This window comes from Macaca nemestrina, chromosome 1, assembly GCF_043159975.1.
Source record: "Macaca nemestrina isolate mMacNem1 chromosome 1, mMacNem.hap1, whole genome shotgun sequence".
Lineage (NCBI taxonomy): Eukaryota > Metazoa > Chordata > Mammalia > Primates > Cercopithecidae > Macaca > Macaca nemestrina.
This window is the reverse complement of record NC_092125.1, coordinates 100,074,639-100,087,309: the sequence shown is the minus strand read 5'-3', so window position 1 is coordinate 100,087,309 and position 12,671 is coordinate 100,074,639. Positions and strand designations below refer to the sequence as shown.

General features: G+C 41.1%; 2 protein-coding genes across 2 annotated transcripts; both read left to right on the top strand.

Annotated features, from left to right (window-relative positions):
* Window positions 1–465: 465 nt before the first annotated feature.
* On the top strand, window positions 466–1,510 carry LOC105498144 (amyloid P component, serum). The gene is made up of 2 exons (XM_011770018.2): window positions 466–628; window positions 747–1,510. Exons 1-2 carry the CDS (start codon window positions 565–567, stop codon window positions 1,352–1,354), a joined length of 672 nt encoding a protein of 223 aa, XP_011768320.1. The 5' UTR covers window positions 466–564; the 3' UTR covers window positions 1,355–1,510.
* Window positions 1,511–10,716: 9,206 nt separating this feature from the next.
* On the top strand, window positions 10,717–12,071 carry LOC105498145 (putative olfactory receptor 10J6). Its single transcript, XM_011770019.2, is given in 1 exon segment — window positions 10,717–12,071. A coding segment is annotated over 1 exon segment (930 nt). The 5' UTR covers window positions 10,717–11,115; the 3' UTR covers window positions 12,046–12,071.
* The last annotated feature ends 600 nt before the right edge of the window (window positions 12,072–12,671 follow it).

The window sequence follows — 12,671 nt, the reverse complement described above, 5'->3', positions numbered from 1 at the left end:
CAGCAGAAAGTAGAATCCTAGAATATCCTACAAATAGAAGACAACTTGAGAACTATAAAAGAAAGAAAAGGCCTTGTTCCCATAGCCCACGAGAGGGTTGAGCTCAGCAATACACTCCACATGGCTCAGGAGCTTCTGGCAGAGCACAGAGCCATCAGAGAGAGGGGCCCAGAGAGCAGAGAGAGACTCTGCTGACATGGCCAGCCCAGCGCCTCATCCCATCCATAACCCTACTGCCCTGCAATGACTCTCTTCCCAGCAATAAAATCTGGGTCACAGGAGTTGGAGCTCTAGCCGTCACTTGTCTCTAATAAATAACTCCCATTGATTTTCCAGCTCAGGGCCTCACCACTCCTTCACCGTAAGGGCCAGGGGGCAGACCTGGAAAATCCCTCACACATTATTGGTGTTCTTCCTCCCCTATCCTCACCCAAAGCGCATATAAACCCTGAATAGCCTGAAGTCTAAGGGCGTGAATATCAGACGCTAGGGGGACAGCCACTGTGTTATCTGCTGCCCTCATCCTGGTCACTGCTCCTGCTATAATAGCCCTAGGCCAGGAATATGAACAAGCTGCTGCTTTGGGTCTCTGTCCTCACCAGCCTCCTGGAAGCCTTTGCTCACACAGGTAAGGAGGTCAAGGAATGATGAAGAATCATAAAGTGAGAAAATGGTTGAAGCTGAAACATCTTTTCTCTGCATTTATGCTGAAGGTCATTATCTTTCTTTCTCTCTTTATCCCACAGACCTCAGTGGGAAGGTGTTTGTATTTCCTAGAGAATCTGTTACTGATCATGTAAACTTGATCACACAGCTGGAGAAGCCTCTGCAGAACTTTACCTTGTGTTTTCGAGCCTACACTGATCTCTCCCGTCCCTACAGCCTCTTCTCCTACAATACCCAGGGAAAGGATAATGAGCTAGTAGTTTATAAAGAAAGAGTTGGAGATTATAGTCTCTACATTGGAAGACAAAAAGTTACATTCAAAGTTATTGAAAAGCTCCCGGCTCCAGTGCACATCTGTGTTAGCTGGGAGTCCTCATCAGGTATTGCTGAATTTTGGATCAATGGGACACCTTTGGTGAAAAAGGGTCTGCGACAGGGTTACTCTGTGGAAGCTCATCCCAAGATTGTCCTGGGGCAGGAGCAGGATTCCTATGGCGGCAAGTTTGATAAGAGCCAGTCCTTTGTGGGAGAGATTGGGGATTTGTACATGTGGAACTCTGTACTGCCCCCAGAAGAGATCCTGTCTGCCTATCAGGGTACCCCAGTCCCTGCCAATATCCTGGACTGGCGGGCTCTGAACTATGAAATCAAAGGATATGTCATCATCAAACCCCTGGTGTGGGTCTGAGGTCTTGACTCAACAAGATCACTTGAAAATGAAATGACCGTCTAAGAGATCTGCTCAAAGCAACTGGATACTAGATCTTATACCTGCAGCTCTTTCTTCTTTGAATTCCCTATCTGTATGTCTGCCGAATTAAAAACTGTATATTGTATTATGCTACCTGCATTTGTTTAGTGCTTATCATAGTCCCATATCTTTATCTTATATCTACTACTTATCTATCTGCTACTTATCTGGTAATTGGTGTTTCATTATCCTGAACAATCAAATTGCCAAGTATGGGGAGGAAAACCTATAAGTAACTAGAAAGGTGTATCACAAAACCAGGGCACTCAATGAGCAGGACAGTGGCAATACTTAAAAGCTACTAACAATCATTTTAATAACGATTCAAAATATGTGTGGAATTGCAATCACAATTCTTCTGTTTTTCCAGCTACAAATCGATCAAAAAGATGTCTGAGGTTGCATCAGGGAGACAACTATAATGAAATAAGTAAGCAATAGTTGAGAACCTAACAGCAAGTAATGAGACAGGAAGAATAAAACTAGAAGTCAGAATGAAAACCAAAAAAGTATGAGACTGGGATAGTTTTGTATGAAGACAAACATAACTTTATGTCTCAAAAACCTCAGTAGGACTGTACAATGCTTGATTTTCATAACGCTGTCCTGATGTCATCAAAAAATGTTATACTCTGAATATTGCTTACATGAATATGCTGTCTGAAATTATTCCATGGATTCACACTTCTTACAGGACGTGATTTAAACCTCTAAATATGACATTGCCCTCCATAACCTGGTCCCACTTACTCTCTGAAATGTACACAGAGAATACACACAGAATACTCTCCGAAATGGACTTTCCATGTACATTTCAGATACAACTGTTAGCAGAGCAAGTGACATCCTAACTATCACACTGCAAAATAATTGTCAGATGCTATTACTAGTAGTTATTTTTATGGTTATGGAAAGCATGGAACACAGTGCCTGGCTCATCATCAACAGATATGAGTTGCATTCCCAGGGAAGCAAGGATCCCAGAGGGAGTTCGGGCTATATATATTTGAAATAAGACAGGCTTTTCTCACTGATAATAAGTAGAGCATGATGTCAGTGGAATCAGAAAGATAGCATCCAGAACAGTTTCAGGATGGTAACCAATGTGATGATTTCAAACTCATGAGGCCATTTGGCCAGAATGAACAGAGGCAGTAGCCAGATATGAAGAAATAGGATAGAATCTAGAAACTCCATAATGGGGCAATGGGGTAGAAGCAGAGAGGACCAGACAGCACCTGTGAAGACTTGCTGAAGTACTTAAATGGAGCAGAGGGGCTTCATAAGAACATTTCAACCTCATTTCTGGTGAGGTGGTAAGATGGTTTGGATATGGTTTGTTTGCCTCCACCAAACTTCATCTTGAACTTTTATTCTCAATATGGTGTTGTTGGAAGGTGAGTCCTAGTGAAAGGCATTTGAGCTATGGGGGTGGGTCTCTCATGAATGTTTTGGTGCAGTTCTCACGGCAATGAGTGAGTTCTCACTCTTATGAAAGTACATTAACTCTTGTGGGATCAGATTGGTTCTTGCCAGATTTAGCTGTTATAAAACCAGGGTGTCCTTTAGGTTTTGTTTTCTTTGCACATGTTCACTTCCCTTTTGACTTTCTCCACCATGTTTTGATACAACACAAAACCCCTCACCAGAAGCCAGAGGCGTGATCTTGAACTTCTCAGCCTGCAGAGCAATGAGCTAAATAAACCTCTTTTCTTTATAAATCACTGAGTCTCAGATATTCTTTTATAGCAACACAAAATGGACTAAGACAAGTAGAACTTATTTAGAACATTGAGTTGGTTAGGTAGACAGGGATTTTAGCAATATGAGAAATTATTAATTTCTGATTGACAGGTCATGAGTTAAGGCTTGCTTTATGCTTTCTTAACATTAACCACCTTTCCATAAACTTGTACTATGAGTACTAGAAGGGTCTGTCTATTCTTGCATATCAGATATTTCTATCATGTTCACTAACATTGTGTTTTGGTTTAACAACCCCTTTGCCTAGGAACCTAAAACAAGTTTTAGAAATGAAACCAGTGTACTTCCAAGTGCTATAATCCATTCATTCAACTATTTATTAAGCAACTTCTCAAAAATATGCCAGGCAATGCCAGGTACTGAAAATATAATATTGAGTAAAACAATCATGATGCTTGCTATTTTGGAATTTACATTCGAATAAGTCTGTGTTAACTACATGTGGGTTTCTCCTGACAATAATCAGCCTGTATTGCAATCCATCCCTCACATGTTTAGGCTTTCTTCTATCTCAGGTTGATATCATAGTCCCCCTCTCACTTTCCCCTAAGTTAAAGATATTATTTATTCTTGGTGATCATTTGCAACTACTTGCACAGATCTCAGGATAGAGTATTTGTGACAGGTTTCTTGTTCTTGTGAACCCTCTGCCTCTTAAAATGGCTCTTTTGAACAGAATCCAAAATGACTACATGTAAGCCCTTTCTTCTATGTTGTCTGTACTTCAGCCAAAAGAAATATCTATCATATTGATGGCTCATTCAAAACTGAAGAGAGTCCATTTTAACATCATTTATAATAGAGATGGTGATACGGTTTGGCTGTGTCCTGACCAAAATCTCATCTTAAATTGTAGTTCCCATACTGCCCATGCGTCATGTGAGGGACCCCGTGGGAGTTAATTGAATCATGGGGGTGGCTACCCTCATGCTGTTCTCATAATAGTGAGTGAGTTCTCACAAGATCTGATGGTTTTATATGGGACTTTTCCCCCCTTGCTCCACGATCCTCCTTCCTGCCACCATGTGAAGAAGGATGTGTTTGCTTCCCTTTCTGCCATAATTGTAAGTTTCCTGAAGCCTCCCCAGCACTGTGGAACTGTGAGTCAATTAAATCTCTCTCCTTTATACATTACCCACTCTTGGGCAGTTCTTTATAGCAGCATGAGAACGGACTAATAAAGATGGAATTTCTGGTAACGTCATCTTGGCATTTTTCTCAGATATAGTTGTTGTCACAGCAAAGAAAGCAGCAAAAGTCACAGAGGAAACTACTTGAATAATTCAGAATCTATAAAGAAAATGGAAGGATTTGGAGGCGCAACAATCCAGGAACATAGTTGTGTAGTGATTTAACAATTACAGAGATAATCATCCCCTTTCTCATACTTGCCACTAAGGCTGGTAGATACTAGGAAACAAGTAGTACATAAGATGTACAATGAGTTGCTAAAACCAGGAGTCATCTCTAATAAGAAAAGCAATTTTTGACTCTATCTTACGCAAGTAAAGATCTGATTCTTATTTTTGGCTATAGAAAAACAGGTAAGAGCATTTAGCCACATAGCTTCAGGACTGGTTTTAACTGAAGTCCATAAATAATTTTCCTGGATGAGAAGGCTTGCAGGTAGTTTTCTGTGAGTTTTGTGTGGGAGACTCTGGGTGGAGCTCTGAGATTAAAGCAATGAGGCCTCTTAGTTTGGGATATGCCTTAGCTAAGACTTGAGTTGAAGTAGAAATTTAAAAAAAATATTTTATCTGCACTGGATAGGATCAATGTATAGTCACATTTGGAATGCAATGTAGAGACCTTTAAGGTATTCATGAGACTTTCCATTATTTAGAAAGAATAGGTGTCCAAGACCATTCAAATGAAAGAAGAGAAAATGAAACATGACCTGAATTGTCTTTAATTCTTGTCTTGTCAAGACTAAATAGCTGATTATAATATAAACTAAACTCCAATTTGTATTCCAGAATTTTCTATCTCATTTTTGTCTGGCTGTGGCCACTTTTCTGAGTTTAACTTGAGAGATTTGGGCACTGGTAAAGGCACCCGCATCATGTCACATACAACCACAGGATCCAGAAGCAAAGCTAATCTAATGTTATTGGCATATTTCACTGAAGCCCATAATCTATGAGGGTGGGATGCCAAAGACAAATACTTCATCTAGAGCTCCAGCTGTTGCAGCAGCTTCTCTCAGTATCCTTATGGGGATCCTATGAGGATTCAGTCTGACAATGCATACAAAACACCTGGTCAGTCCCTGTTCTGGCACTCAGTCCCAGTGCAAGTGTTCAGTGATTGTCAGCTATAATGATGAGGAGGATGATGATCTCAAATTCAATCATCTGCCCTAACTTCTTTTTATATTCTGACAAATCAAAATGAGCACTCATGCTCCATTTTCAGTTCCTACCCCCAAAACTAATTCTTACCTAACCAAACCAAAGCATGGCCTCTGCTAGTAGGAGAAATGATGTAAGCTCTTTCTATATACAAAGAGAGACACTATATCTGACTTTTATATGAGTGCATTCTCACTGATAGTAACTGACCAAGGACCAAACACTAACAGAGGTTCAAAAGAAGAAAAGATGGCGCCATGTGACAACATGTCTTCAACTGAGTTTAGCTATTTTTTCCCCTGAAGAAAAATAAGTAGCAGGCCATGTGAGACCAAAGCTTGCTCAATATTCCTGGTGTGATCTGCTTGTAATGAGATCCTCCAGCTCATTTCTGGATTCTGACTCTGTGCAGACCCATGGGAGACATGGTAAGTCTCTTGACAAATTGATGCAGGATACCAGAGCTAGACAGAAGAACGTCTCCTCTGAGAGTCTCTTTCTAATCACAGAATTTAAGGGGGCAGCTCTTCTAGAGCCAAAGCAAAAAGGGCCAAAGGGACTCTGTGACTGTCACCCTGTGCTTCAGCCAGAGTCCAGTGAAATGTAAGTGACCCAGTAATCTAATAAGGCTGAGAATCAAATAAGGCTAAACTTTTAAAGACATCAAGAGTCTGTCATTTATTTTTCCAGACAAATGATAATCAGATTTCCTAGAATTGTACTGATCTTTTGTAAATTAGTCACAATTATTCTAAACTGAACACACAGAGATTCCACAGACTCCAGAAGGTAGATGGACACTTTTGGGTCTGAGAAGGCTTCTAGACAAAAGAAAAGTTATTATTCTCTTATTTATTCAAATAGCTTTCATGATCATCAGCTTCTTAAGATGTTGACTCCTCCTTCCCTGGCTCCTCAGATCTATTTTGTTTAAAAAAGAAAGGAAAGGGAAGGAAAATAAGGGAAAGGAAGGGAGGGGATGGAAACTCTACCAAAAAGGCAGGTCACTATTTTTTTTTTAATTGTGTAATTCCTTTACACACAAAACATAATTATAGAAGTTTTGCCTACCTGCATGTTTTAATTTTTTTAACACAGATTCTGTTTCCAGCATCAAATTTTGCTTATAAAGATCAAAATATGGCTGGGCGCGGTGGCTCAAGCCTGTAATCCCAGCACTTTGGGAGGCCGAGACGGGTGGATCACGAGGTCAGGAGATCGAGACCATCCTGGTGAACACAGTGAAACCCCGTCTCTACTAAAAACTACAAAAAAAAAACTAGCCGGGCGAGGTGGCGGGCGCCTATAGTCCCAGCTACTCGGGAGGCTGAGGCAGGAGAATGGCGTGAACCAGGGAGGCGGAGCTTGCAGTGAGCTGAGATCAGGCCACTGCACTCCAGCCTGGGCGACAGAGCGAGACTCCGTCTCAAAAAAAAAAATAAAAAAAAATAAAAAAAATAAATAAAGATCAAAATATTTGTGGGCATCCATGGCTGTTGTAATAATTTCTTCCCCTTGCAAATGGCATTTCCTTTACACTTTCAAATTGTGTTTTCCCCTCCACTTTATTTTTCTTTTTCCTCTGGTAGGAATATTGACTTCATGACTAACATTTTGATGCATGAGCACATTTCAGTATTTTTACTCTCCCACAGGGTTTTTATCCTTCCGGAATATATAAATCATTTTGAAAGCTTCTTTCTGTTCTATACTGTGCTTTTGAGATTATCCACTGGTGTGTTCCCTCCACAGAAACACCCTTAGGTTTCAGTCAGAGAAGGCCCAGATTTGGGTGGTAGAAGGGCTGCTGCTACTGTACTCAGCTGCACTTGCTTCTGGCTGGGTGGAGACTCAAAAAAAGCAACAAGTAGAAAAAAAGAGAGAGAGAGAGAGGGGTGGGGGTAGCCATCTGGTGTAACACAGCCCTTAAGTTCACTGAGACACATTCTAACCACTGAGAACTCACCCTGGCAAACCTCCATGGGTGAGACCAACCCACCCATTCCACACATTTCTCTGGCTCCACGGTACCCTCTGGGACCTCTTCTCCCTTCCCAAGCTAAACATTGCTGCCTGATTTTGTATGTGTAAGGCTCCAAGAAGACCAAGGAGAACTAACAATGTGATTTCCTCCTGTGTCTCAGACTTCCTTGTCTCTCTCACCAGGGCCTTCCTCACTTCCAGGGACAGTAACAGCTGTGTATTTGACATTTGAGCCATAATTTCTCACAGTAATAATTTTAGATTGCTTCTGCACCTCAGAAAGTGACAGGTTAAAAAATGAGACAACCAGGCAATTGCCCTGAATCATAAAGGAACTCCAAAACATCGTTGGATAGGTAGCAAAATGAAGTGAAACACATAATAGAACTCCTTTCTGGGAGAGTGATGTGGTTGGGAAGAACACTTGGAAAAACCAGGGCGAGCAATGACACCTACTCTAGGAGGTGTGGATGGCCACTAAGTGCACTCTATGCAGGACAAAGCCCAATCACTGTGGGGCTCATTTGTTTGTTTGTTTGTTTGGGCTAAGCCTAGTGTTGGGAGATCCCCTGTAGCTGAGCTCCACATGCAGGAGAAATGATAGCTTCCCCTATGGCAGGGCTTTACCTTTCCCTCACACACCACACACCTTTCCTCCAAATAAATACTAAACAACATGGAAAGAACATTGGTTTGAAGGGGCTATTCTTGCTTCCAAATATTACATTGACCTTTCATTTTTGCATTTGTTTCCCCAAGTTTTATGAATATCTTAAGATATTATTTTGTTGCCCATTCCATACAATTCAAATGTATACCATAGGCAATAAACTTCTTTTCCTGGGCTTATGTACCTGACCCAGTTTCCCTGCATCTAGTCCTCAGCCATCGTGTCTATATCTTCACAACTTACTCCAAGAAAGTAAATTTATATTTACATGAAACATTTTTACAACAAATCAGTGACTGATTTGGGGTGAAAGCAACACTTTCCAGCTCCTAAATTAAAGATACCAGAAGATTTTTCCTCCTCCTGATTTAATTCAGTTTTGTATGTTCCCTCCTTCCCTACTCCAAATACGTCTATAGTTTTCCTGGTTCAACATAGCCTTAACTATGTTTTGTCATTCATTGCAATAGCCTCATTAGGAAAGGGAAAAGGCACAAGAGATCTGTTGTTCTCATCTGACACATTAACAAAATTCTTCTTTGTTTACTCCACATAATCAGGCTTTCCAGCCCAGGACTCTACTAGAGCCGTGGCCAATAAGGTCATTGGTAGCCTCCTTCTTAATCAATTGAATATATGTTTTCAGTTATCATCCTCCTTGACTTCTCCAAGTTATTTATGAGTTATAATTTTATGCTTAAAATATTTTAAAATGAGCCATTATCATCCCTGTAGAAATGATAAAAGTCAAAGTTCCCTATAGCACCACCAGCACAATATAACTAATTCATGATAATATCAAGTTCATATTCTTTCAGGCTTTTTCCCCCACATATGCAAATATTTATGAACATCCACAAACACACACACACACATACATGCAAATATTCCTAACCATATGGCAGCACATCATAGTATTGTTTTCTAAATATCTCATTTTGTGGTTATTATTTAACGTATTCCACACGTCTGTTCATGGCAGGACACCACAACAGCACAGTCCAGCATAACTTTTACCAACAAAAGAAAATGTTTGACAGCTGAGCTGTCCAATGTGGTAGCCACTAGTCACATGTAGCTTTTTATCACTTGAAATGTGGCTAGTGTGACTAACTGATTTTTTTTTTTTTTTTTTTGAGACGGCGTCTCGCTCTGTCACCCAGGTTGGAGTGCAGTGGCCGGATCTCAGCTCACTGCGAGCTCTGCCTCCCGGGTTCACGCCATTCTCCTGCCTCAGCCTCCCGAGTAGCTGGGACTACAGGCGCCCGCCACCTTGCCCAGCTAGTTTTTTGTACTTTTTAGTAGAGACGGGGTTTCACCGGGTTAGCGAGGATGGTCTCGATCTCCTGACCTCGTAATCCGCCCGTCTCGGCCTCCCAAAGTGCTGGGATTACAGGCTTGAGCCACCGCGCCCGACCGACTAACTGAATTTTTAATTCTCTTTTATTTTAGTAAATTTAAATTTACATAGCGATAGCTCCATCCTATCCTTTCTAAAAGGCTGCTTGGAGTTGCACTGTCACTCTCTTTAATCTTTGCCTATCCAACTCGTATCTCAGTGGTCTTTTAAGGCAAATTCCTTTAATTTTAGTGACACACTCATTTCTACTCGAAATATTTGCCTCATTTTCCATGATAGACTATTTTCTAAAACACCCACAGTGTTTCCTAGATTCCTAGTGGCAGTTTCCTAACTGTGCCGAAATCCCCCAGCCTGTTAGTGTTATTTGTTATTTAAGCAAAATGGTTCAAATCATCATTTGATACATGATGGAAATCCCAGACCCACTCACCAAATTTCTAGCAAATATTGTGTGTGCTTGTAACGGGGTAGGAGGGCAGGGGAAGGCCTTGTATTTCTTCTAGTCATTACAGGCTAGTGGTTTGTGCTTGTAAGGGAGACGGGAGGGCAGGAGGGGCCTTGTATTTCTTCTAGTCATTACAGGCTAGTAGTTTTTCTTCCTCAGTCTGGATTTTACTCCTTGCACATGATACCTTTTTCTGCACTGTGCCATCATCCACTTCTCTTTACTTCCTAACTACCACTAACTGAAAATTATACACATAAAAGCTTTAAACATAGGCTCTTGAGGCTCTCAAGGGAGTTTACATTACAATATAGTTCAGCAAACAATTTAAATCAAATAGTACACCTCTTTATTCTTAGAATTCCCTCTGTCAAAAATAAATCAGCTATTTTTTTTTTTAATTCGAGGTCCAACTTTCTGTTGTGTTGCTGGTTCTCTTCTCTCTTTTTCCAACAGCTTCCACTTCTCCCTCTAGTTTACATATCTCCAAACCTTAAGCCCCTGTTAATACCTTCACAATAAATCAATTTTGCCAATGGTTTGCCTCCCCTAGACCATCTAGGCTGGGCCCAGAATACCTCATCTTCGCTCCCACTGAAGTGTTCCCAAAGGTCAGCTCTCACTGACCTTGATTCTGTTCCCCTACACTGTCACCAGAAGCTATCCAGCAATGGTTCTAATTCAGTAAGTCCAACTCTCTCACCCCCATTTTGTTGTCTAAGCTGTGTGGACTTTCACAGGATGGCATGGGATGGGACCCCTGTGCCATGCATATTGTAAAGGAAAATGCCTTCCTCCATGTGCTACAAAAGAGCATATTTGTGGTGGCACTTTGAAAAGATATGGGCTGTGGTGTCACATATTGGCAATTCCTTGGCCAGAGGCTTAACAGTATCAGCAGTGCTAGAAGATTAAGAAGACAGCACAAACAGAAAAGGGAGAAGATGGTGAAGTAGCTATATAACATGAGCTAGAACGCTTCTGATTACAAAGCAGAGAAATTGACTTTTTTTCTTAGCGTTTTCTACAGTCATTGCTCTATCCTTGTTCTAGAATTCATATCGTGATAAGAATTTCTTGACGTTGACTTCTTGCATTGCTTTCAGACATTGCAATTAAAGAATGCAAAGAAAGAACTTCACAGAAGTAGCAGAGTTTGTTTTCCTGGGATTCTCCAGATTCTACAAACATCAGATCACTCTCTTTGTGGTTTTTCTCATCATGTACACATTAACCGTGGCTGGCAATGCCATCATCGTGACCATCATCCACTTTGACCGTCACCTCCACACTCCCATGTACTTCTTCCTGAGCACGTTGGCTAGCTCTGAGAGAGTGTACACACTGGTCATCATTCCACAGATGCTCTCGAGCCTGGTAGCCCAGACCCAGCCAATCTCTCTAGCAGGTTGTACTACCCAACTGTTCTTCTTTGTTACCTTGGCCATCAACAATTACTTCTTGCTCACAGTGATGGGCTATGACCGCTATGTGGCCATCTGCAACCCCCCGAGATACATGGTCATCATGAGCACGAGGGTGTGTGTCCAGCTGGTGTGTGGAGCCTTTAGCATTGGGCTGGCCATGGTAGCTGTCCAGGTAACATCCATATTTACCTGACCTTTTGGTCTCAGGGTGGTTGGTCATTTCTTCTGTGACATCCTCCCTGCCATGAAACTCTCCTGTATTAATACCACTGTCAATGAGATAATCAATTTTGTTGTCAGTTTATTTGTCATCCTGGTCCCCATGGGTCTGGTCTTCATCTCCTATGTCCTCATCATCTCCACTATCCTCAAGATTGCCTCAACTGAGGGCTGGAAGAAGACGTTTGTCACCTGTGCTTCCCACCTCACTGTGGTCATTGTCCATTATGGCTGTGCCTCCATTGCCTACCTCAAGCCCAAGTCAGAAAACTCTACAGAACAAGACCTCCTTCTGTCAGTGACCTACACCGTCATCGCTCCCCTGCTGAACCCTGTTGTTTACAGCCTAAGGAACAAGGAGGTCAAGGATGCCCTATGCAGGGGCATGGGCAGAAACATTTCTTAATGCATTATTCCTCTACATAAATAAACATTTATTCATAGCAATGTGTGTCCTCACTTACATTAAACAACCTTACGACTCTGTCCCATGCAGTCTATGCTGCAACGGGATGTGCATGTCTTGCTTTAGTATATTTATTACAACATTTTAGTCTTTGTTTCCACATATTTCGAAGTTTTGTCCGGGCATTTTCAACCACGGATGTGAGAGGTCAAGGAGAATGGGCATGACTTTTAGGAAACAATATCCGAATTTCTAGGATGAAGAAAGAGACTTCTTAAAAGTATATTAAATGTGATTATACTGTGTTTAAAAAATAAAAGGCAACGTGTATCATTTTTGTAATGCAATCTACGGAAAATAAAACTACAAAATCATCTCAGCAAGGTAAGGATAGGCAATAATGATGGATTCCCCTGAAAGAAAATAGTATCAGAATTGTCAGGGAAAAGTGAAATGAGTGTATTAAATTTAAAAAATAGGAAAGTTGGAAAACACTGGTTTAGTCCTTGAAAATTTAGTCTTTGTTATTCAGTTTATGCTAAAACCTTTGCTTTTATCCAGTGTAGTCATCAGATGCTGGCCACATGGCCACAGATCATACTTAACTCTCACCTTTCTAATCTAAA